Genomic DNA, 26,842 nt, shown 5'->3' with positions numbered 1-26,842 from the left:
TGAACCCATCATGAGTATGCTTTGTTTTTTGTAGGAAAGAAATTAACTTTGGTAAGTCATAAGTCCTCCTAGGATATGGCTACTAGTCATGAAGAACCCAGAGCAGAAAAGAGAGCAACCCAGGCCAGCCTCATCGACACCGCAGGGCCGAGAATGCAGAGTCCTGTTGGGCCCTGCAAGGAAGGCAGATGTTAGTCTAAGTGAGCTGGGCAGTCTTTTGTGGGACTCTAAGCAGAGTGACATGGTTTGACTTATCAATCCACTGCCTGGAATATTCTCCTCCCTTCTACTCTCAGCCTCTTCCCATCCTAAATCATTCTTCAGGTATCTTCATGGATGAGATTTTCTTCCCTCTACCCTGATTCCCCTCGTTGTCTAGGTTAAGTGGCCGCCCTCCTCTCTCACACAAGGCCTGGAACCTTTGCTCATCCTAATTCTGCCCGTTCTGGACAGACAGTCGCCTCTTTCTCCTTCACTAGACTGTCAGTGCTTTACCCCCTTCTGTCAGGTGTGGGGAACAGATGGTAGGTCCATGTTCCCTGGTTTTTGGTTCCCAGTACCAAAGAATGGTTACTGGTACCAAGCTGATGGAGCAAATGAGCAGACCAAGCAGATGCAAGCCAGCAAAGTGCCAACGTTTATTAAAGCATACTACCTTCCAGAGAAGGAATGGGTCAACCCCTAAGAGTGGAGGAAACCCTGAGTTTAACAAGAATTTCCCTTTGATGCTGATTCCCTAATTTTATGTTAAGTGGGAAGTGGAATATTCATGGTTTTCTCGGAAAGGGGTGGAGAATTCCAAGAACTGGGAACCCTCCCTATTTTTAACCTTGTAAGGCAATTTCTGGGGGTTGCCAAGGTACTTGTAAACTGTCATGGCGTGGGTGGGTGTGATTTTTATTATGTTAATGAGGGTAGGTCACTTGAGGATACTGTCATCACCTTACTCGTACCTATGCTCCAGAGACCCTCATTTGTGGCCTTGATCATATCTCCACTTTGTGGCCTTTCTAGCTCTTTTTCGTTGGTCAGTCCTTGGACACCACCTATCATAGACCAAACTATCTATTTAGTCCTTGGAAGCCCCCTTGACATATCATCTGTTCTTTCTTGGAAGCCCAGCTTCTGGGTCAATATGTTCCTCCTATTGTAGACAAAGCATCTCCTAGTTTCATCTATTTCTCAATGGAAACCCCCTAGACAAAGCATCTGTTCCCCTTCCTCCTTGTCCCAACCTGACACTCCCTCTCAGGACAGGATCTGATTCAAGGCATCAATTTGCTCTACTAAAAGATAAATAGGTACCTGTTTACTTTTTAGCTTTTATTTTGTATTTTTTTCTTTTATATTTAGCTTTTAATGTATATTATATATTTAGGTTTTATTCTATTGGCTTTCTCTCCCGCAGCCCAGACATTGAGTAAAGCTTCTCTTGAAAATGTCAACCTGACTCCATTGGACAGGGAGAAAGAGGGAAAGATAGCTTTGTACAGCTTGGGAGGAAAAATTAAAGGTGGAGAAATCTCACACGCCCCCCCGTGCGCCCCTGCTTCACCCCCCCTGCCCAACTCTATGAGGCTGTGGAAGCAGCAAGGTGTGGTCCAAGGTGGAGGAAGCGTTCCTTTCCACAAAGATCTCCTGTGCCGCCGCTCCAAATAAAGGGCGCTGTTCTATTCAAGGTATCTCTGGGGTTTTCTCTGCAAGGTTTAGGGGTAACAGAGGACTGGGCAGAGCAAGGTGCAGTTCCTATAAACGGTCAAATCCCAGGCTCCAATAAAACCAGAGTGAACCAGCAGCTTTCCTGCCCCGACAAGGGGATCCGATTTTAGCCTGGCGTAAATCAATACAGTAAATTTCCCAGCCTTAAAGCGCTTCCCGAGGGACACTTTGAGCGCTCGCCGTGCTAGTGCGTAAATGCCGCTCCCGGGAGCGTGCCGGCGTAACCCTGCCCCAGCCACCGTGCGGGTCTGTACTACCCGTGCCCGCCCGCATCCCGCAGTTCCGAAAGGAGTCGGGGCGGGCAGAGGGAGTAAATGAGCCTATGGAAGATTCTGAAGGTTCGATTCCCGGCGGAACCGCGTCGCCTGGGGCAGTCCGGCTGGAGCACACTCCGGAACTCAACCCATCTCAGCTTCTCTAAAATGGTTCACACCTCCCCCCAGGGCCCCCCACCAGCCCGACCGTTTGAAATGGCCTTGCACTGGAAGACAAGGCCTCAAAGTCCCCCGGGGGCGGGGCGGGACGAGGTGGGGAGAGAAGGCGGGTAGACCTGCCCTGCCCTCCAGTCGTCCCTATGCAAACCTAGAAAGGACCCGTGGGAAGAGTCCCCGACGCCAACCTGGACCCGGGTTTAGCCTGCAGGCCGGAGAGGCGCGGAGGCGGAGACTGCTAGGTCCCCGGAAGGCGAACGCAACGCCGCAGTAGGTGCTGGCGGGGAGCCCAGAGTCGCGCGTCTGGGCGACACGCTGCCTACAGTCGGCTCCTGCGCTCACCAAGCTTCGCTGGGAGCCGGGCCCAGTCCCCAGTACTTCCGCAGAGGGCTCATCTGGAGGGCTCAGATGGAGCTTCTTCTGGAGCTGGGGGCCAAGCCCCAGAGTGGCCGAAGAAGGTGTTCCCAAAGCTTAGAGCCTATCACTGTTGCCGAGGGAAATCTGCCCGCGAGGGAAAGAAGCCAGGTTTTTGAAGGTGTGTTTCCCAAAAACGACTTAAGAAAGTTGTTTTCCGAACACCTGGAACCTGGAGTCGTCTCCTCTTGCTACTCGGTAGCCGATGGAGCTAGCCTGCGGTGCGCTGTGGCTGGAGCGCGCCCGGGAGCGCAGCGCTGGCACGTCCCCCCCACATTTGCCCGGCTCCCATTGCCACAGGCAGGCGCCTCTGCAGAACTGTCGCAGGGCTCGGGGCTACCCTCCAAGGAAGTTGAGTGGCCTTCACTCCAGTTGATTCCCAAACCCTTCCTTTACCCCAGCAGCGCTGCTGCAACCGCAGTTCCAGTTGTGGACCCCATTTGGCTCAGTTACTCCCAGGCCACCTACTGCCCCCTCGCGGAATGCGTGGGACTCCCGGCTTGCAGACACCCACAGCAGGTAGCAAGCAGCAAAAGGCGTGGTGGCTGCGGCGGTGGAGTGAGACAGTTGCCAACAGCTGGCGCAGCTGCCGCGCTGCGCACGGGGACTGGCGAGTACGCAGCCCAGGTACTGCCCCTTCGCGGTGACGTCTCTGCAGCGGGTTATAAAAGCCTGGTGCGCAGCCTGCTGAGGTTCTGCTAACTCCCGAGCTGAGAGGTGCTTGCGAAACTGCAGGCGGCGGCGGCGGCGGCAGCGAAAGCGAAGGAAAAATCTCCAGCTGGAGCCGGGGCCCCGGAATCCTGGCCATACACTTAGAACTTTTACAGGTCGCGCCGCGACGGCCCCGCTCCTCCCCCTTTTCTCCCAAATCCTCGCGCAGAACAGGGCTTTGCCTTTCCCGCCGCAGGAAGGGAAAATAGGGGAGTTGCAAGCAGCAGCAGGTGCAGAAAGACGGGGGTCTCTTGCTTCCTAGCATCGTGACTGGTGCAATTTTTTTCCCTCTTCCAATGTAACGCAGGAGGGACGCTGTCGCCAGATTTCTGAACTCAGACGCTTCCTGAAGCTTGAAAGTGGAGGAATTCAGGGGCAGGCAGACAGTGCATCTAGAAGTGTTTATCTTCTGAGCGGCAAGCCCTGCTTGCAAAAAGAGTTCTGCCAAGAAAGAGCTTTCTGCCCTCTTGTCTGACTTAAGCTGGACCCTGAGCCCCAGGCGCCAGCCACAGGCCTCTAGCTGCAAAATGGACAACGTCCTTCCAATGGACTCAGACCTCTTCCCAAACATCTCCACTAACACCTCAGAGCCCAACCAGTTCGTGCAGCCAGCCTGGCAAATTGTCCTTTGGGCAACTGCGTACACGGTCATCGTGGTGACCTCCGTGGTGGGCAACGTAGTGGTGATGTGGATCATCTTGGCCCACAAGAGAATGAGGACAGTGACCAACTATTTCCTGGTGAACCTGGCCTTCGCGGAGGCCTCCATGGCTGCATTCAATACAGTGGTGAACTTCACCTACGCTGTCCACAACGAGTGGTACTACGGCCTGTTCTACTGCAAGTTCCACAACTTCTTCCCCATTGCTGCTGTCTTCGCCAGTATCTACTCCATGACGGCTGTGGCCTTCGACAGGTGAGCTTGCCTTTCGTAGAAAAGGAAGAAAGTTCATAGACAACCATGGCATTGCTATGAAGTTTTGGGGCTGGATCATGTATGGTCCAAAGCAGCCAAAGTAGTAATGAAATAAATAAGTCAGTTGTTGATGGGGAACTTTATCTTATCTATCTTTTTTCTTTCCCTTTTTCACCCATCACCAATCTCCCTTCCTTTCAACACGTACTCTTCTTCATTTACCTCCCCTTTCTTCACCCTTTTTCCACTCATCTTCCTGACACTTTCTTTTCAACTCCTGCTTTTCTCCCTCCCATGTATTCCTTCTCCCCTTTACCCTTAAATCCTGAAGGGGATGTTCAGGGATTGGTCAACGGGGCCAGTGCCTGGCTGGGGCTTTGTAAATTCTTCCAGGCCTGCTCTTCTGTTGGGCAGCCTCTTATTGCCCTTGTGTTTTAATTATGTTTAGGCAAAATACCTCGTTTTCACTTTTCCCTAAAGATTCTGGGACTTTCTGCTCCCACTTCAACTCTCCAATATTGTTTGGATATGAAGAGCGTTTCATCAGAATCATAAAATATTTAGGATTCTAATTCAGCTCCCTCTATGCTGCTAGGAGTTCTCATTCAGGAATGAGAGGCAGCTACACTGTTCTTAAGAAACTCCGCAGATAGAGATCCAGGGAGCTTACCTGGGAGGTTTCCTAAATTTCTCGTGCAATGTAAGGTCAATGTTTTTGGCCTGTCTGTATCCACAGAGAAACGTGCTTGGCAAAGGCAATTGACAGCACTTCCTTTCCTGCAACCAACAGGGATTTCAGAAGCTGATTGAAAGTGAAAAGGTTGACATTTTCAAATACCGGGGCTCTTCAGGTATCATGATGGAAAATTGATTATTAGTGCACACCTCTATTGGTATTGACTTTCTCATAGGTGTTCTAGGTGTTTAGTGTGTGTGTTTGTGTGTGTGCACAGGTATTAAATGTTTACCTGGAATATGGAGATATGTTTTAAACACCTGCCACTGTGGATTCATTTGATGTCCTTGCTGAGATAAATGAATATGAGAAACCCAAAGAAGGAGCGAGGAGAAAACTTCAGCAAAAAAATTCCCAAACTACTAACCCCCTTTGCTTAAAGATTATTTATGACTTGCAATAATTGATTTGAGATCTTTTTCAGCTTCTGCATTCAATGAACACTTAAAATCAGGGAAATCTATACTTCCATCCTTTGTGGTGGTGTCCAAATGCTGATTTGTTAGTTCCATGTACATCTCCCCTTATCCAAACCTAATGTGCTTGATATGTCATATGTAAAACAAGTTGTGCTGAATCAATTTATATTTTACATGTAGAAGGTAAACAAACCCATTACTCAAAGTAGTAGTGAAATAAAGTATTTTGTAAATTTATCTTTATGCCACTCTGGTTTTTAGATACTCAGTTTGCTGAAAGTGAGGTATACCTGTAAATCTTTCTGCATTGACTTGCTACTTTAATCTTACAGCAGCTTCCTTAAACTTAAAAAAAAAATCCATGGCATAATATATAACTGAATATCCAGGCAGTGAAACCTGATGCCATTTCATCCTTACACATGCTTTCTTGTTGATCCCTAAATTAGAGGGAAAGGGTTTTTTGTTTTTTGGGGTTTTGGGGGGGTTTTGTTGTTGTTGTTGTTGTTTGTTTGTTTGTTTGTTTGTTTTTGTCTTGTTTTTTTACTGCGTTGTGGCCTTGCACAGCTCTAGGGATACCTGTCATTCAGTGTGAGCTGAAGCATTCCATAGCTGATAGAGCACCAACGATAGCTCTGTCCCTTTGGCTTACACAGAAACATGTTCCACAGCCCTGCTCTTTCCCCTAGAACTTAGAAGGCTGGGGATGGGATTCAGAGTCAGAGTCTTCACAGTGGATTGGACAGGAAGCCAGGTTTCAGCTCCATTGTTGTTTTTCACTAGGTAAATCATGGCAGGACCCTGATCCTCCATGACACCTGCTCAGTGAAATCAGAAGGTCTCAGATGCCAGAGCTTTGGGAAATGACAGCAATGAGAAATGTCCCTGTGTTTCTAATACACAGATACAGCCCATGGAGGTAATCAATGGATAGAATTAGGGATGAGGCTTCAGGTCTTTATCTCTATGTCCTCCAAGTGCTCTGTCTGTTTTTCCTTGTTCAGCCTGGTGAATACACCATGAATTCATCCCCTCAGGCCCTCTAATGAATGTATCCACCACATGCATGGTCATCCATTCTCTCTCAAGAATATTTTAGAAAGAAAGAAAGCCCTAAGTTCTCTCCATATGAATTTTCTCTCCTTTTCTCCATGTAAGTCTACATGGAAATGAAGACTTAGAGGAAATGCTAAATTAGCTTTGTGTATGTTCCTTGAATTTTTAATGGACAACCTTTGAATTAAGTTTTAAAAAATAACAGCATTGTGGTTTTTCTGATTGTAAAATTAAACCTTGTTCATTGTAGAAGCCTTGGGAAATATAATGAGTGTAGACACAAAAATATGAATCACCATTGCCTCACCATCCAAAAATAACACCTGTTAACATTTGGATTTGTGTTTTATGAATATTACACTACATAATTGAGGTCAAATTCTATATAATTTTGTAGCTTACTTTTTCCCATTAATATTAATGGAAAATATTAATACTTTCCCATGTTATTAAAAAGTCTTCATAAACATAATCTTAATGGCTTCATATTATTCCATTATGGGAATATGCTATTATTTTCTTAGCCATTTCCCTATTGTTGGGTATTTAGGTGATCCCTAGATTTTTTGCTAGTATGATTAATGCTCTAAAGAACATTTATAGATGATAATTTTGTTTTGTCTTCTTGATTTTTTTCTCGGGATAGATTCCAAGAAGTGGAATTCTTGGATCAAATGAGATGAATTTTTTTAAAAAACTCTATCTTCTAATTTTAAAGGATTTTTAAAGGAATTGTTGGGTGGAACTATCTCAGTAAACTTTGTCTAATTTCCTTCTAGAACTAAAATGTACATAGAGAAAAAAACTTTAGCTGCATATTGCAGTACTAATTGAAATGTTTTCTGTAGCCTGTCCATAAATAGAGGGCCAGGCTGATAAAGAGAGAGAAAGAGAGGAAGGAAAAGGAAGAGATAGCCCCTTCATAAGGAATATTTATTTTTTGAAGGCAGTGGTTACCTAGAGTAAAAAAAGTTTCAAAGACAAATATAGCTAAGTAAGATCACATCTACCTTTATTTAAATTTCAACAAACACCAGGGATTTTACCTATTGAAACTCTGTAATTTCTCCCATTTAAGATTTTAAAATTCTTTCCTACTGTAAAAACTAAAAGGTATGTATGATATTTCATGAAATTTGAAAATGAGGAACACTGAGAGGTGACACACCCAGTTTGCAGGGGTCAGTGACAATGACTAGTTCTGTTGTGGTGCTGAGGCCCCGCATTGTGGAGCAGAATCTAAGAAGGAAGGAAGGGGCCGTCTCTAAGCTCCACAGGAGGGGTGAAGGGGCAACAGGTAACCTGACTTGGAACCACGCACATAGCAACAGGAGGCTCAGAAAAGCACTGGCCTGTATCATTGCTTCTCTGCCTGGTAGGGGCAGGCATAATTTCAGGGAGATGAAAGATAAAGGTTGCTCACTGCTCAGACTAGTTCTAGATACAACATGTTTGAATGAAAGGAAACATCCAAGTAGGGATGGTCTCTGGACAATATGAGATATGGTCATGATCAAATATAGTTCTCCAGATAGGAGTAACAGTTGAAGGCAAAAGAGGAAATGAGCTCTCTGAGATAGTAAAAGAGGAATCTGGAACAAAGACATGCATAAATAACAAAAACTTTGCCCACTGACCCCTGGTATCCATTCCACTCTGTCTCAGCCATACCCAGCTACCAATGTAAGTAGCCCGCTTCCCAGGTCTCTACTAGACCTGCCATCTGTCCTTGAACCTTACCTTGTTGGCTGGATATGGATCCTACTGTCTGTCTCAGAATAGACCTTCCTCACCCCACCCAGAGGCGGGGCTTAAATTCCAGGATCCTTTGCACTGATTTGGTTGGACCTGGAAACCTATTACCAAGTACCCCTGCGGACCTGAGAGTGGCCATTCGCTAGAAGTTCCTCCACCACAGCTGTCTTTTCCATTCAAGAACTTCAAATGTCAGTGTTGATGTGCATATCAAAATGGAGGGTTTTAAAAAATGTATTTATTTTTATTTTTATTTTCATTTTTTCTATTTCAGAATATTATGGGGGTACAAATGTTTTGGTTACATGAGTTGCTTTTGTACTCAGTCAAAGTTGTAAGTGTGCCTATCACCCAGATAGTGTACATTGTACCTGTTAGGTATGGAGTATTTTACATCTTAGATGGGTCATTTCGGTGCCAGGACCTTTCCTAGAGAGGATCAACACCCACCTCCTCTCTGTAGCTGCCCCACTATACTTGCCACACTCTCCACCTACTCCAGGGAGTCTGCAGTGTCCTGAATGGTCAAGGTTGCTGGGTTTTATTTTAACTGGCAGAAATATAGGTTAATTGGGGGTAAATAAAGAGTAATTCTCAAAATAAAAGCACATAATACAAGCACAAGACTTTGTTACTATTATTGTTGTTGAATTAGGAAATGGTAGAATAAGGATCTTAGGGAAAAACACTCACTGTTAAACTTAGACAAAGTGTTCGATCCATCAAGTGCTGATGCCACCAAGGTAAGGTGGTATTTCCTAACTCAAAATTTCAAAGGGCTTATGCTGTGTATTAGGGCAAATCAGACTGATTTAGAGGTGGTTGCAATTTAAGGTATTGAGTGATACATTTCATAGGGGTTGTATGGACACCTTCTATAGGACAGAAGAGGGGGAGATCATGCCCAGCAGTGGTGAATAATTGAGGAAGGCCTCAAAAGGTAGAAATGGAGTTGGAACTTAAAGTTTAAGTAAGATTTTTAAAGAGGATGATTTAAAAGGTGGAATTCCAGGTAGAAGAAACTGTATGACAAGAACACAGAGGTCAAAAGTTGCAAAGTATTTGGGGGAATGACAGACAGACTAATTCAACAGAAGTGAATTCACAGGTGAATCAGGGAATGAATGGAGGAGTTGGTAGGAAGATAATGAGTACAGTTTATGTTGGATTTGATGTGAAAATGTAATGAGTAGTTGGAAATGTCCAAAAAGCAACTTGAGAGGTGGGGTAAAGAATAAGAAGCCAGAGATCAAAAGGTAGATTTAGGAGTTTTCCAAATAGACAGATATTGGAATTGGAAACATAGAGAACATCTCTTCTGCCTATGTTTCCAGAGAAGAAGCCCCAGAGTCACAAGAATGTCCAAACCTGGCACTAGGAGGGAGAAAAGAAGAAACAGTGTTAGTAGAGAAATCAGGAAATGTGGACTGACAATGGTTAAGACGGCCATCTTGTGGTTGATTGTATTAATTGTTGTATTAGTTGGTGTCATTAAAATCCAAGGATGATGAGAACATTGGATTTGGCAATTAGAGAACATTGGTGACCTGTAAGAGACAGTGTCTACAGAGTATTGTAAGGCAGAATAAAATTAGATGACAATGAGGGCAACAGCCTTTTTCCTCATCCATCCAATCATCAAACCATTATTGAAGACCTACTATGTGCCAGATTCTGAGACATAAGACACTGCCTTTGCCCTTGTGCTCTTAGTCTTTGAGGATTGACAAAGTCACAAATACCATATAACCCAATGCAACTGATGTCACACTGAGGCAGCTTGGAGACAGAGCAAAGAACTACCCTTGGAAATGTGGGAAAGACTTACTGGTAAAAGGAGAAGGAAAAGGAGGGGGAGTGTGATAGGGGAGTGAGGAAAGAAGAGAAGAGGAAAGAGAAGGAGAAAACAGAAAGGAAGAGGAGGAGGAGCAGCAGCAAGGTACAGAGAAAAGAATGGAGTTTTGTTTTTTAATTCAAGAACACTGGACTGGGAATACTCATAAAGATTTATTAACATTTGTCACCTGGAAACTAGAAAGGATAAAGTATACCTTATGTTAATTAAGTTGATAATAATACCTTTTGTGTACTCTCCAATCCATTGCCTCATTTAACCCTAATGATGCCGAGAGGAATTCTGTTTCTACCTTGGAAAGGCTATTAGAAGCAATTTCTTTCAGCACTGTCCTCCCACTGTCCACCCACGCACAGCTTGGAGACCCATGCAATTTGCTTTTATGTGCCTTAGACATCTGCCTACGTACTCCTGCTCTACGTGGCTTTGGGATGATGTCTCACCTAAGGAAAGCTGTCATTGAAGGCAGAAAAGCAATGTAAGGGTCCTATTGTTCCAGAGAGGATGTTAGAGACCATTTTGACAATTTTCCATCCAAATTAAACTTCAAGCCCACAACCTTCCAGACAGGACCATTGTAAGAGTACCAAACTGTGCTTAAATATTTTACTCAATTTGTCTCATTTGTTAAATTCAATCCATTGTCAAATTATTATAAAATTCTTCCTTTTGTTGAACTAAAATCCACCTCCCTGGTTTTGGACTGTTCCTAATAGTCTCATGCCTCTTCCATGTGGCAGCCTTTCCAACATCCCTCCTGAAGCTTCCCCACCCTGATTAACTGTCTGGTTCCTTCATCTTTCCATCCTCATTTGTCTCTATTGGTCATTCCCATTTATTAATGGTCCTCTTAAAAGGGGGTGACCAGAACCTGATTACCATTACCCTGTCCAGCACCATTTGCTATAGGAGTGGCATCCTACCTGGTGACCTTGCTGTCCTCTTAGATTTAGCTCAGGAGCCACCTCCACTAAGAAGCTGACCTTGACCTCCAAGTCTAGATGAGGTGTCCTTCTTACCTATTCCCATAGCATTTGTCCAATGGTGGTGTACCTGTCTATACCTTGTCTGTCTCTCCCACCAAGCTCCACAAAAACAAGAATACCTTATTCTGGTTTCCTGTTCCCAGAACCTATCCAAGTGACACGTGTGTGTCATGAGCAAACTGACAATGCTTCTCTCCTGCACACATCAATCAAAATTTGAAAATCAGACCCAATGCATCAAGCACATCTACAGCACAGCTATGATCTTATCCCTTGAAGCAAAAGAAAAATTGGACCAAATTTCTGCCTGCCATGGAGTTTTGCTACAACTTAGAACACTTTTGATTCAGAAGCCCCCGTTCTAGAATAACTATGGCTTTTAATTCATACTTGCCTCTTCCGCACTCCAGGTGACTGAGCCCCACAGAATTCTTGCCCCATATCCTGCTGCCCCCAGCAGATACTGTGCTCAGGATAAGGCACTGGAGGAGGTGTTTATTATTTCCATCATAACTCCTGTCTACCCAGGCATACTTGAAACTCACAGACATTTTATGGACCCTTCTGTGGCTCAACTGTTATCAACCCCCTGCCTTTTTCTCCAACAGGAAGGACACCCTCCATTTTTCTTGTCCCTCTTAAGGTGAGATCAGCAGAAAACTACCATCCACCCACACCTCCAAGTGCTTTATCAATAGTAGTTATCTAAATGCCTAGTCCATAAAATATTAAAATGCCACAAACACAGGAAAATTCCAGCATCCAGTGGTATGAGGAAGTCATAGACCAGCAGAGGGCAGACAAGGGGATTGGCTTGCATTGCCCCAAACTCCCCCCTTGCCTCCTTGAGAGGCTGAAATTCCACCTCAGTGGAAAGGGAAATACAAGGCTGTGTGGGTAAGAAACCCCAGGAATGAAGAGGTGCTTTAATGATGTCCTTGAGACATAAACCTCAGCATGAGCTTTAATGCAGCATAAGAACTGCTACGGGAAATTTGTCTAAGAAGCCCTGGGCCTGATCCCTTGCCCTCCCTTTTTTTTTTTTTTAAATGATTCTTTACTTAATCTACTTTCCAATTCAGCTTTACTACCAGGTGTAACAATATGGGACTTTCTGTGGAGCTCCTTCCATGTCCTTTGTGAGAGAGTACCCTTTAACGACCTTACTTCTAGCCTTTGGCAGTAGTATGGAATACAGGAAAGGGGCCAGGCAGTGGGTCCCAGTACTGGTCCTACCACCTACTAGCTGTAGAAACATAGGTAAGATACTCAACCTTTCTGGGCCTCAGTGTCTTCATCTGATAAAGTGGATATAATAAAACTTACCTTGTGGAATTTGTTGCAAGGAGAGAAGGAAAGGTGTGGAAAGCCTCCAATTCATTGACAGACACCCAGTAAGAGCTAAGTTAATAGTAATTGACATTATGATCTCTAGTAAACCCTGTCACACCAATGTACCCATTATACATGTCCATTCCTATCTCTGCCTCCTCCTCGATTCCTTCTATACAAGGTACTTTCCTATTGCAACAGGATGAAACATTAATATCCTTCCACTCTCAGATTATAGTTTAAAATCCTTCTGATTGGGTCAGCAAAGCTCTTCCTAAATGCTTTTCAGCATCCTTCCCATCTATGGAGACATACACACACTCTACTAGAAGTCCATCATTTGGATATTGTATATCATGGTTCAGAAAAACCAAATGTTTTCTTTTATACCATCCCCCAAACCACACACTCACTTCTCAATGCTTTATGTCCCAAAGTCACTACCCTCACATGGAGAGCATCATTTGCATGTTTAATATCTGAGGGATATTAAAACTCACACAACTTATAGTTGCATGTTTTTTTGTTTTTGTTTTGTTTTGTTTTTTTTGTGACAGAGTCTCACTCTGTTGCCTGGGCTAGAGTGCCGTGGTGTCAGCCTAGCTCACAGCAACCTCAGACTCCTGGGCTCAAGCGATCCTCCTGCCTCAGCCTCCCGAGTAGCTGAGACTACAGGCATCTGCCACTATGCCCAGCTAGTTTTTTCTGTATATATTTTTAGTTGTCCAGCTAATTTCTTTCTTTTCTTTTTTTTTTTTTTTAGTAGAGATGGGGTCTCATTCTTGCTCAGGCTGGTCTCGAACTCCTGAGCTCAAACAATCCACCCGCCTCGGCCTCCCAGAGTGCTGGGATTACAGGCGTGAGCCACCACACCCGGCCTGCATGTTTTAATTGATAGTCAATTTATTAAAGTTGTAGTGTTTCTGGGCCTTTGAACATATCTTATAAATCATGAAGTTTTCTTATAAATCTAGTTTGTGTGTGTTAAAGTGTTAAACATTCACCTTCCTTTGCCCTTTGACTAAAGCTCAATCAATTCTTGAACATGAGATGAAGTCCTTCTCACTAAATATTTGAACACTATTTTCAAACTTAATCAAACCATCTTACATATTCTCAATTACTCACAAGTTTTTATAAACTTAACAAATCAAATAATCTTAAAAGTGTAAACAGCATTTATAAAGTTGATTAATTAAATTCCTCTAAGTATTTCAAACTATAATCACAAATTTAATGCATCTGGTTTTCTTAAAAATTTTAAATCCCTAACAGGATGACTTACAATTGAGAGAAACAAAGTCTTTCTCAGGATTTACTTAGCTCTTGTAAATCTAATAAATCAAAACTTCTAAATTTAGCATATCAAATTCTCTTAAAGTATCTCAACCTCCTGAGAAGTAAACTTACAAATTCAGTAAATGAGGTTCTCCTGAGCATCCAAACATTGACTACAAAATTAATTTGTTAAATCCTCCTAAGTATTGAAATTAACACATTCACTGCCATGTGAGTTGTATTTAACTCCGACTAGCTTTGAGCCCGGGGCAGCGTGAGGCAAAACCCTGCAGCTGGTTGGTGAAAATCTTACTTGTTGATATTCTTATTGTTGTAATATTGACAATTTAATTCTAAAAACATGGATTGCATTGCATACGACTCACAGAAAACAATAAAAAATAACAAATTAGAAAGGATCATTTTGTTTTAATAAAACACCGTAGCCCCAGGGAAATTTTTTTTCCTCGTGTGGCAGGCAATGTGTTAAAATTACAAATCCGGAAAGCTGGAAAGTCAAATTCTCTAATATGTCAGATTTTCATTTCTAACATCTTAAAAGCAAATCACACACAAAGCAACATATACCAATCACAAAACTCACTACTACACAAGAATTATTTACAAAGAAGTACCATTTCTTCATTGTCTGTTTACTTTTTTAAAATGCCTTCCTAGGGTTACAAAGTCGTACAACAGAAATGGCAGAACCATCTTGTCTACAAGGGGCAGTTGAAGTTCTGGAATCGGGAGTCAAATCGCAGACCCAAACCTGGCGTGTCTCACAGGTGTCTCCCCAGAGCCGCAGCCCAAGGCCTGAGCCCCTTCTCATAGTGGGGCTCTGCCTGCCCAGTGCCCACAGGGTCTACCCACACTTTTCCACTGGGATCGAGTTTTGTAGTCACATCGTGCCCTGTATTTCCTTGGCATCCTTCAAGTTTTACCCTTTCCCAATTTTTTGTCTTCACATTTTATCATCTGATTTACATAGGTAAAATCATGCAGCATATTTCCAGCTTTCCAGATTTGTAATTCTAACACATTGCCTGCCTCACGAGGAAAAAAAAATTTCCCTGAGGGAAAAATAACTGGGGCCACGGTATTTTATTAACCCACCCCTCATTTGCATCCTCTTTCTGCCTGATTCAAGTTAACTACTTTCTGTACCTTCTTATATTTTGCCTTTTTATTGATTTCCATTTCAAAATTATGCATTGACACAGAAAAAGTGACACCTCCCCCCCCCAAAAAAAAATCACCATCAGTCCTGGGTCCTTTGTTTTCTTTTTTGAAGCTTTGAGTTCATGAAAAATATATGCCAGAATTGTTCTGGGTGTATCCTGTTTCCCCACATGAATCATCAAAATTGGGGTAGTGTGTGTTGGTTTTGACTAATCCAGACTCTCAGCATACTTCAAACCTGTGCTACAAAGACATTGTGTGCCTCTTATATAGAAGGTCTACACAGCAGCTTTCTTTCCTCTTGGCATGATATCTTCAGTGGCAGGAGCCTTCCTCCTGGAACCTGGAAACCTCCTAGCATCCTTGACTTCCAACTACATCATTTTTCTTTCTTCAGATCAACCGGGTTTCCCCTATAAGCCAGAATCTTATGGCTTTTTCTAGTTCTAGGAGTGCCAGGTTTCTTAACCTTCCCTTTCTCCTCAGTGCCATTGATTTCAGGTAATAAAAACAATCTAAAATTATGTTCTGTTCTTACAGCTCAGCCCAGTGCCCTGGTGAGCAGCTACCTTCACAAGTCACACAGCTGCCTGAGCTCACACAGGGAGGGTGCTGAATAGTCATGCTGGCTACCCCTCTGTTCCCTCTATCATAGAATATAATTGAGACACTAATTTTTAAAAGCCTTGTGTGCACATTAAGTGGCACGTGGGGAGATTAGGACCATAAGCTTAAATATCCACCTTGTACGATTTATTGTTTTTATTTTACGGTGAAGAAACATCCTCTTGAATAATTAATATGTTTTCATAAGAGGATTTGTCTGACTCCCAAAATGTTTAAACAAAAGACAAGCCCACAAATTGCTGAAATAGTCTCCTAAATAGTCCCAGGGAGCCAGAGGGGGCTTTAAAATGCCCTAGAATTCACGATGGGAACTAAAATGGAAGCAGCCCTGAAGTGTGAAATACAACTAGTTAGCTCAAAAACTTAACAGGGCTCTTCAAAGAAGGGCTAAAAGATTAAAATAGAAAACCTCACGGGAGGCATCATTTAAATTTGTTCCTGAAGTTCCTTTCTCTTCCCAGCTGCAATGATGAGGTTTCTGGAAGTTAATGAGTTAAAGACTCAGCTAGAACATCTGCCAAATCAGGGCCACTGTAGGCTTTCAGTGGCCCCGCTAAGACACTGTCATTCTAAAACTTTAGGCAGAATGCAAAGAAGGCACAGATACTACCCTCTTTCTTTCTGGTGGTTTCCCTGCAATACCCAGCTCAAGCCTGCACTGAGGCACTCCCCTATCCTGCCTCACAAATGCATGATCCCAAATTACCACTCCGTTCTCCTCATAGCCCAATCCAATTTAGTAAATTGAGTTGAACCAAGAGAAGAGTAGCTGATTAAAATCACACTATGGTGGGAATGATATGGACTTCTTTCTACCTCCCAGGTCCTATTTGTATTTTAAAATGGGAATGTGTTAATTCTAGTTACCTACTCCCTTGAACAGGAAAGGCTGTAGAGAATCAAAACAAACTTAGTTCTAGGAACTGTGCCAGTATGGGATGTAAGAGGTGCTGGAATTTAGGTAATACAGAAGTGTCCAGAGTTTGGCTTTCACAAAACAGTGCCATATATCTACCAAGGAGTCTGCTGGAGAATACTGCGGTGAAGGGTGGGGGGCTGTCACCATGAGCCTGGATTGCTGTTGAAAAACCTTCTCCTGTAACTGTCAGAATTGTCTCAGTCCTGAGGGGCCAGTGAACTTTGCATTTGCGTTTGTTTAGTGAAATAAGGTTGCATTTGCTTCTGTTCTTCTTCATACTTCTTTGTAAGTCACTAATTGTCTTGATAAATATGTAATATTTTTATAACTTGGAAGGATCTTATTATCAAGAAGGGTCCAGGCACACCTGTAGTCCCAGCTACTTGGGAGGCTGAGGCAAGAGGATCGCTTGAGCCCAGGAGTTTGAGGTTGCAGTGAGCTATGATCACGCCACTGCACTCTAGCCTGGGTGACAGAGTGAGACTCTGTCTCTAAAAATTTTTTAAAAAGAAGAAGAGGGGACTTTTTGGATCATGGACTCAGCCAGTTTATTAGAAGTCAAGGGCAGCCTTGCAGTCCTGTTGAGATGGCCAAAGTTGATCCTTTACCTCCCTTGTATCTTCATCAATGGTTTTGTGTTGTTTACAAATCCCGCAGTGAGGTCCAGTTTCCAAGAGCTGGGCTTTCTGCCAGAGTCTGTCCAGCCCCACACTTCATCTAGAAGCTTTCATCCTTTTTTCTTTTTCTATATCTTTCCTTTCTCCATTTCTGTCTATACCTGGATAAAAATTTCATGCTCCACTTCCTCCCAACCCCTCCTCAGCATTTTGAAAACAGCACAGCTCCTATAAATGTCAATGACTCAAAAACGGAGATAGAGCAGACCAACAAAAGCCATTGTATATAGAACCGTTGACAAGTACAGCAATATAAAAAGTGCAAACTACTCATGTTCTGATTAAGCAGATGAGGCCAGAAGGATTCTGAAAAGATTTCTTAAGTCTGTTCATTTAGGTATGGACTTAAGCTACCTTTTTAAGAAAAGTAACTTATATTGAATATTATCTGTCCAAGTCCAAATTCCCTTCTGAACACATTTAAGTTTAGTTTAAATTATAGTTTAGAAAATATTCTACTTTTCTATAAAATATCATAAAAGTATTAAAGAGAATTAGCAACTTATAAAAATAGTATAAAGAAAAATAAAAGCACAGTCAACTATCATCTCACTGCCCAAACAACACTGTTGTCAATTCACTATTGCCAATGATTTTATTATAGGACTTTTTTTCTATGCATATGATCTTTACCATCATTATAGTTCTACAGCATATGCAATTTTGTTTTTCTTTAACATAGTAAAGTGAGAAATATTTCATGTAATAAATTTTTTTCTAAAAGATCATGCCAAATGGTTACAAAGTATCACAAAGTAAATAATCCCCCATCTATAGATCTTGTGGGTGTTTCTATTTGTTGCTACAATATATAATTTGTGATGAGTATGTTTTAGCTAATCTAGAACACATGTATAATTATCAGGATAAATTCTTAGAAGAAAAATTGTCTGTTCAGAGTATTAGACATTTTAAGGTTTTTGCTTTATTCTTCTAAATTAGTCTTTAGAAAAACCTTAGCAATTTAGTACCATGAATCAGAATTTACAGAACCAACATATTGAAATGTTCCTTTACCCATATACCTAACAACTTCAGAATTATAATTTCAAATTTAAATAAATAAAAATATTGTTTATGTTTGCATGTCTTACAAATGAGTACATTTTTGTATATTTCTTATTCCTTTATATTATTCCTTTATGTTATTATTTACTTGTGAATTAATGGATTTTTAAAATTTAAATCTCAATTTTAAAATTACATATTGAATTGATGAAGCTCTATATTAAGGATATAACATTTTGACTGTCATATTATACAAATTTTATTTCTGTTTCAGGTTAAAATTTTATTTCTTTTTCATTGATTATCTTAAATTATTTTTGAACACGAATAATTCTTAGATATGGTCTTGAAGTGATTTTCTATATCTTGTAGATGATCTTTTTTCCTTTTTATTCTTTTTTCTTTTTTCTCATCTATGTATTTTCAAATATTCTGTTTTTAAGCTCACTGATTCTTTCCTCTGCTTGATCCATTCTGCTGTTAAGAGCCTTTAATAAATTTTTCAGTTCAGCAAATGTATCTCTCAGTTCCAAAATTTCTGTTTGATTTTTTAAAATTATTTTAATCTCTTTGTTAAATTTTTCTGATAAATTTCTGAATTGCCTTTCTCTGTTACCTTGGAGATCACTGAGTTTCCTTAAAATTGCTATTTTGAATTCTTGATTAGAGAGTTCACATGTTGCTGCCTCAATAGGGTCAATCAGTGGTTTCTTGCTTTGTCTATTTGGGAAGGTCATGGTTTCCCACTTGCTATTGTTTCTTGTGGATGTATGTCTCTGTCTTTGGATTGAAGGATTATTTTTTCATTACAGTCTTCACTGCCAGGATTGTTTTGATTTTTATTGGATATATTTGCTTACAGATTGTTTTTGGTCATTTACCTGTTGATTATCTTTCTTTTTTTCCCCCCTGCCCCCTAGGTTTTTGCCCCTTTTTGGCACTAGATGGCACCTTAAGGCCAGATTTGCTTCAGTTCTAGTAAACAATTAGAGTGCCACCCATCCTGAAGGAGGGAGGTCCCAAAGGGGATGTCTTGGTAGTGTGGGAAGGCAGGCTAGAGGTTTGTGCCCAGGGGACCTGTGGAATGAACCGCCCACAATGCGGTGCTGCTGAACAGCCACTCTGATGGCATCTCCTTTGACCAAGTTACAGAGCAGAGTTTCCAGGGCTGGAGAGTATAGTCTACCTCCTCCTTTGTCTCTGGCTGTCCTCAGAGATATTCCTCCTTTCCTGCACCCCTAATGCTTCCAGTGAATTGAGGGAGGAAGAGGTTTCTTGCCAGGGAACCCAAAATGATGGGGAAGCTGGTTGTCCACTTCAATCTCACTTTTTCCAGGGTAGGCACTGTAAAATTTTCCAAACTCTTAGTGCAGGGCAGATTGGGGGAGGGGGCATCAAGGATGTGGAATTCTGATTCTATCACCATCTGCTTGGAGTTTTTTCACTTCTCTGTGGCCCCCGAATGATCTCAACCTCATGTTTGAGTTCTGAGGTATTGCTGGTGATAATCCCAGTGCTGTATATTTGTTTTTTATTTTTTTGTGGGGGAAGGGAGAGTGAAGCCAGCTTGCTTCCATGCTGCCATTTTGGACCCCAAAGTCCCTTAAATTATTTTATATAGTTACTTCCAAGTATCTTTTGTTTTATGGTTTCTCTCATTGGTGTTATGTTTAGAAAGGCTTTCCTTTGCCCAAAAGTAAATAAATCTGCAAAAATAGTACAATAGTTCATTTACTGTACTCTTATGATTTTGAAGTTTTCATAGATTTTTAATCTATCAATAATTTAATTTAATTAGATTGCATCTTTTTTAAATGCCAGGTATGTTGATCCTGTTGTCCAAACAACATTTATTGAATGATCATTTCGCTATTGATTTGAGATATTATCTTACAAAGGTAATGTCTCAAATTCTGTTTGTACTTAGGCTGTCTCTGATCTGTTATGGTGACTATTTCTTTAATAGCACCAATATGTATTTATTCTTCCCAATAACACTGGATTCACTATTTAAAATATGTTGATTGAAAGGTCTTATTGGACTTTTTATTGAAAATGCATTAGATGCATTAAATTTAGAAATTAACTTTGGAGAGAATTGTTGACGTATCAAGTTTTTTTTCAATGTATGAACATGGTACATCTTCTATGTAGTTAAGTTTTTAATATATTTTCTTATATGATTTTTTAATATTTTTCATCATATAAGCCCTGGATATTTCTTTAAAAAGTTTTGTTTTATATTACATAATATATATAAACTTGTGTACATTATTATACATGTTATATAATATATATTTAAAATTTTAATTTGGTAATGAAAATGTAATCATTTCCCCCTAGTTTTTTCTAATGGATTATTATTGGTATGTTAGAAGCTATTAATTTTTATAATAGTTATTTCAAAATTTTTTAACATTGTTTCAGCTATCTTAATGAGACTGTAATTCAGTTGAAGTTCTAATGGTTTTCCTGATAGTCTTCTCAAATTCTCTTGAGACAATCATGTAGTCTATAAATCATTGTCTTTGTTGTATCTTATATCTAGTGTCTGTGTCCTTTACTTCTTTTTTACTAGATCTTTTAGAACAATTTTAATTAAAACTAATAGTGCTAAACATCTTTTTCTTATCCTTAAGTGCAGTGTTTCTCTTAAAATCACTGTTAAATATGCTGTCTGTTGATTTAAGATAAACATTTTAAAATTATATCATCCAATTTCTAATAAAAGATTTAAGTAGATCTAGATATTTGATTTACCCATTATCCTTTGGCATCCATCAATCCATTTTTTCTATTGCCTAATTTTCTAGTTTTCAACTCTTCTAGAAGTCCTAGAACAAACACTACTTGATCTTTGTTCTTTTAGCACACTGCGAGATTTACTTGCTATTAATGATATTTTGTTTACATTTTTGCATCTTTGCTATAAAGTACAACTAGTATAAACTTTAATTTTTTTTTAATTCTATCTTTTCAAGTTTAGGTTTCAGGGCTATGAATAAGTAAAATAAATATTTTCCAAAATTTATTCTGTTGGCTGAAATAAGTGAACTTTGGTGAGAAGCTTTTCTTTCAATTTCCTGCATAATATCGCTTCCCCATTTTTCTCAGTTTACTCATCACACAGTAGCACAAGGCTTCTCCTGGGCCTTCAGGTGAAGCAAAGGAATAAAAGAAATAACACAATAGGTTATTGATTCAGAAAACTAATGGGAATGGGGTCTGCACAGTAGTTTGAAGATTTTATCCTCTCAGCTTAGGAGCCTCAACAGATAATGACATAAATGCAGGGAAAGAACCCCAGCCACACATTCATTGTCTAGGATGATCAATGCAAATGCCAGCTCTGGGCAGAGCAGGAAGGGCGTCCAGCAGCGATTCGCAATAAACTGAAGCTCCTCAGTTAGAGGCAGAGGCCAAGCCTCAGAGCTCCATCTTTTTTCTGCCCAAATACACAGTGTACCAGGAGATACACATCCTCAAGGGCACAGATTTTGACAAAACCCAGGGAAATGTAACAGGTAAGCGAAGTACAACAATGCAGACTTTTTCAGCTTGAGTGTGTATTTTGTACAACCTTTAACAAAACCTGTGGCTAATATAATTCCTTATTTAAGGATTTCAATAATTAACATTTGGTGTGAAAAATTAGATAAACATTGCAATGTTTAAAAATTAAACTTTACTTTTAAAACATTGAGTTTATTTTTTCCACACTCTCCTTCCCACAAGTAACATGAATAAGGCAAGTAAGTAGATACTATTGAAGAGGAAATATAAATAAACCTTACTTTGTGGTTTACAAAAAAATCATGAGTACATACAGGTTATTGGTTTCTGATGTGTTAGTTTTTAATACAAATCAAGTTTAGAATGTTTTATTTTCATCATCACTTTGCTTTTGAAGTGGTAATTGTTATGTTCTACTAACACTGAACACCCTCAGGCTGTGTAACTGTAGATCTAAATATTTATATAGAGACATGCATCATACATACCCTAGCCTAGGGAAACAATAATCAGCAGGAATCAAACATGATTTCTGCCCTCAAGGAGCTTACAGTCAAGTGGGGGAAACAAGTATTAATAAGACATTAATCCAATGATTATTCAAATCAATGTAATTACAAACTGTCTCATGAACTAGCAAAGAATATTAATGCTATGAGAGTGAAGTCATGCATTACTTAACAACAGGGATATGTTTTGAGAAATGCATCATTAGGCAATTTTGTCGTTGTGCTTACATCATGGAGTATACTTACTCAAGTCCAGGTGGTATAGCCTACTACACACCTAGGCTATATGAGCCTATTGCTCCTAGGCTATAAACCTGCACAGCATGTTACTGTACTGAATACTTCAGGCAAGTGGAACAAAATGGTAAGCTTTTGTGTACCTAAACACATCTAAACATAGAAAAGGTAATGCATTGTGCTACAACTTTACAATGTCTATGATGTCACTAGGAGTAGGAATCCTATTTTAATCTCACGGGACTACCATTGTGTATGCAATCTGTGGTTGACTGAAACGTCATTATGTGGCACATGACTATATATAAAAATTCGCTTTGAATGATTTGGGGCTGAGATCTAAAGGTTGAGTAGGAATTCAAGGTGAGAATGTAAGGGATGGGTATTGTGGCAGACACTGTAGACTGGCCACACAAAAGCCACTTACAGTCCCCTTCCCTTTTGCTGTTCCCTACTAGTGATGCTGTCACCATTCCAGCCTTCCTTGCAGATGGCACAGGCCACATGACCAAGTTTGGTGCAGTGGGGTGCAGGAGGAAGTCTGCAGGTTGGGTTTCTTTTCTTGAGTAAAAAGGCAACAGCTAGAAGGAGAAATACTTTTTTACTCTTAGCTTTCCCCCTTCTTTCTGTCTGAAACACAGGCAAGAGGCCTAAGTCAACTGTAGGTCCAATTTCTCTCCTAGGTCGCTCCCTGAAAACATTACTTGGTTGCAGGCTGTTTGCATCTTGCAGCTTAGCCATCTCAACCTGAGCTGTCGGTTGCTACCTTAAAAGAAGAAAGAACTGAGAATTTCACAGAAACTTTAACCTATCCCAATCCAGAGGTGATACATGTCACTTCTCCTTACAATCCATTAGCAAAAACTAGTCACATGGCCTGGGCCAACCCCAAGGGAGAGCACATGAATATTCAGGGAGCCTTAAAAGTCTCTGCCACAGCAGGGTAAGTTTGGATTTCATTCTATGTGTGATAAGAAGCAATTGGAGGATTATAAACTGGGAAGGGACATGATCATATCTACTCTTTTAAAAGATCATCTGGTGGTTGTGTGGAAAATAGACAGTGGGGGCAGACAGACAAGTTAGGAGCTCTCCTCTAGTGACCCCAGAAGAGATATCGTGGTGGCTAAAACCAGGTGTAATGGTAAAGACAGTGAGAAGTGATCAGATCTGGGAGATGTTTTGAAAGTCAAGCCAAAGGATTTGCTGATGGAATAGATGTGGGATAGAAGAGAAAACAGCACAGTCAAGAATGACTCCTAGATTTGATGCTGAGCAACTGGGAGAACAGAGATTCCATTTACAGAGATGGGGAAGAGTGGAGAAAGAATAGGTTCAAGAACAGAAATCAGGAGTGATTTTGGCCCCATAAAGTTTGAGACCAGTAGAAGACAGACAAGTGGAGAGACTGAGTGAACAAGCAGTTGATTTTTAAACCTGGAGTTCAGGAGAGCAATAATGGCTGGGATACAAATGTAGGAGTCATCAGCACAGAACTAAAGCCATAGCACTGTGTACAATCACCTAGGAGAGTGAGATTGAGAAGGTTGCTACCTGAGTCTGGGGAACTCCAAATTTAGAAAATCAGGAAGATAAGAAGGAGGTAGCAAATATTACCAAGAAGGAACAGCCAGTGAGTTAAGAGAACTAATAGGTGAGGTGCTCTGGAAGCTAAATAAGAAAGACTTTCAGGAAGAAGGAAGCACCTACTGTGTCACAAACTGCTGAGAAGTTAGGTAAGATGAGGACCAAGACTGAACCACTAGATTTGACAAGATGAGATCGTTACTGACTCAAAAGTGGCTTCAGTAAAATGTTGGGGAGTGATTGGGATTGGCTAACATAAGAATGTAAGCAGGGAAGAGCAGTTGCAAATGGAAAAAGGAAAAGTACAGTAGGCAGAAGGGTCATTAAATTAAGAGAGGATTTTTTTAAGGGGAAAGGTATTACAACGTATTTGTATAGAGATAAGAATAGTGAAATCGAGAGGGAGAAATTTACGATGGTGGTGAGGGACCATCGAATGTTTGCTCCATCGAATGTAGGAGCAAAGCTTTTGAGTGAGCAAATGGCATGGGTCCAGGGTTGGCCTTCAGAAGGAAAAGGGGCGATCTGTAGTGGGAGGTAAGGTGGACAGATGGGTAGAGGTGAAGACAGGATGGAAGACCTGAGGATAAAATGGCAGTCCATTTTTACTGCTTCTGTTCTCCCAGGGAAGTAAAAAGCAAGGTCATCCACTGCAGGTGAGGAAGGAGGAGGTGTTAGAGGTTGAAAAGAGAAGAAAGGTGAAATAGGCGTGTTGTGGAGCTAGAGAGTGAAGTGACTGTAGAAATAATTTAGGATTGCCAAGCAATGTTGAAGGGCCACTTGAGATTTGTAAATTGATGAGAGAATTTGAGATCAGTCAACAAAATGTGTGTTTTTCTACAATGTAAGCATAGAGTGGGCAGAGGATTATTAGCATTGGGGTTTTGTCAGAGGAGTTACATGGAATCCAGGGCATATGCAAGGGGTGATTATAGGGATGGACCTTGCATCTAAGCTGGAAAACAGAGAAGCAAGGACACGAGTGGGTGATGGGCAATAAAAAGTGGTGGAATCAAAGGGCTGGAGATCCTGATGCATATTAAGAATTGTTGGACCTGAACTGAAAAGGGCATGAACAGAAAAAATAGGAGCTGCTGGTCAGAGAGTGAGAGGCTTGGAATAGAAATTTTGCAAATGCTGCTGTAGTTACTGGTCATGACAAAGTCCAGATAATGATTCAGCATGAGAGTGGAAGGCTGAAGGCAAGTGGAGGCAAATACATTAGAAGTGAGGACACCAAAGAAGTGAGTCAGGGATTCAGATTGATCATGTCTGTGGTTATTATAGTCACCAAAAGTGAAGGTAGGAGCAGCAGTGGGTGGGAAGACGGGGAGCCAGGGGCAAAAATCTTCCATTGATGAGAGGGATGAGCAGTAGCTAAGCCAAGGGGTGGCTGCGACACAGCGCAGCAGGTGTGACGTAGTCTGAGCCACGTGCTTCAGAGGGTCTGGGATTTGAAAGAGAAAGAAGGATCAGTGGTCTGGAAGTGGTGGTGGGGAGCAGCGAGTACACTGGCCCCTAGCCCAGGGTCTCTGGTGGACTGTGGAGGAAGAACAGCCACCCGCTGAGATGACTGCAGTGTTGGATGTGGTTTCCTGAAACAGCCAAGTTTGAGGTAGAGAGGAAGTGAAGAGAACCTTTGAAAAAGAGGGTGAGAATTTTGCTGAGGACACATTGAGTGCTCCATGGGGGTCAGGCAGGGTGGGAAGATACATCAGGCTAGGAAAATGTTTGGAGGCATATTGGAGATAGCAGCCAGGGTGGAAGTGGTTAATTGGAGAGGCTCAGATGATTGGTGTTGGTCAGAGAAGTAAGGAACAATGGGATTGATCCTGGGGTCATTAAGAGGAAGACCCACGATCTTCCTAATTAGAGCTTCCTCCTTTATGTTGGACACGGAGACCTCCTGCAGTGGTAAAGCCCGTGGTGCTGTGAGGACAGGGTAGAGGTCTTAGCAGGAGTGCAGGTGTCTCAGTGGGATTCCTGAAGCCCTGCTGTGGAACTGTCTAGCCAAAGGCCCTCAGAAGTCTACAGGCCTCCTACCGGGGATCTTCCTGGGAAAATTCATGATCTTGGGAGTGATACCATAACTACAGAGTATATCATGGGGGAATTGCTTGATGACCTTAGCAAGGACAGGTTCAGTGGAGTTTTAAAGGGCATTGCAGGGAGTAAAAGCCAGTGCATGGATGATAGTGTCAGCCTGGAGAAGAGAGACTCTTGAATTGAGAGGGGCGGCAGGAATCAGCAGAATTCATGCCCTACTTTTTGCTAACAGATATTTTGTAATGTCCTCTTTACTATAATGAAATAACATTCATAGATATAATCTACTTATATACAAAGTTTCAAGGTAAAAAATCAATACAATGTCTTAACTGTGTTATAAAAGAGAAATGAGAGAAAAGCAATTTATGATAAAATACTGTGTATTTCAATGCAAAAATGCTCAGGCACACAACATTAAGAGAGAGAATGAATGTGCTAGGCTTACATCTTTATTTAGAATAAAGAGAAAGTGACAGAAACAGTTGCAGGCAGATGCAGGAGTGGGGTTTCTTTTTCTTTCTTTTTTTTTTTTTTTCCTTTTTATTTTTTGGCAAGTCAAATACAGTGAGCCATGCTGCTATCAGTAATGTGACATTCTGAAATGGGGATCGATTTTTGGTAATGAACAAAACAAAATAAAATCTTCCTTTATATGATAGTCAGGTTCCTAGAAAATCTAAGATATGTTTAAAAAAAAAACTGTTCAAAAATACTGTTTATATAGCAGGCAGAATAATGTCCTCCCAAAGATGTCTACATTGTAATCCCTGGAATTTATGAATAGGTTATTTTACATGGCACAGAGGACTTTGTAGATGTGATTAAGTTAAGATCTCAGGTTCGAGTTTCCCTGAGCCATGTGGGTGGGCCTAATGGAATCACAAGTTCTTACTAGGGAAAGTGGGAGGCAGGAGGGAGAAGGTCGG

General features: G+C 41.3%; 1 protein-coding gene across 1 annotated transcript in view; it reads left to right on the top strand.

The window, feature by feature from the left end:
• The first annotated feature begins 3,789 nt into the window (after positions 1–3,789).
• TACR1 (tachykinin receptor 1) overlaps positions 3,790–26,842 on the top strand; it is a 144,891-nt gene continuing 121,838 nt past the window's right edge. Inside the window, exon 1 of the mRNA XM_045549941.1 lies at positions 3,790–4,191. Within this exon, the coding sequence (XP_045405897.1) occupies positions 3,803–4,191 (389 nt within the window). The 5' untranslated portion in view covers positions 3,790–3,802. The remainder of the gene's footprint in view (positions 4,192–26,842) is intronic.

This window comes from Lemur catta, chromosome 4 (assembly GCF_020740605.2).
Source record: "Lemur catta isolate mLemCat1 chromosome 4, mLemCat1.pri, whole genome shotgun sequence".
NCBI classification, from domain to species: Eukaryota; Metazoa; Chordata; class Mammalia; order Primates; family Lemuridae; genus Lemur; species Lemur catta.
Note: the sequence above shows the minus strand (reverse complement) of the source record. Positions and strands in the feature narration are given on the sequence as shown.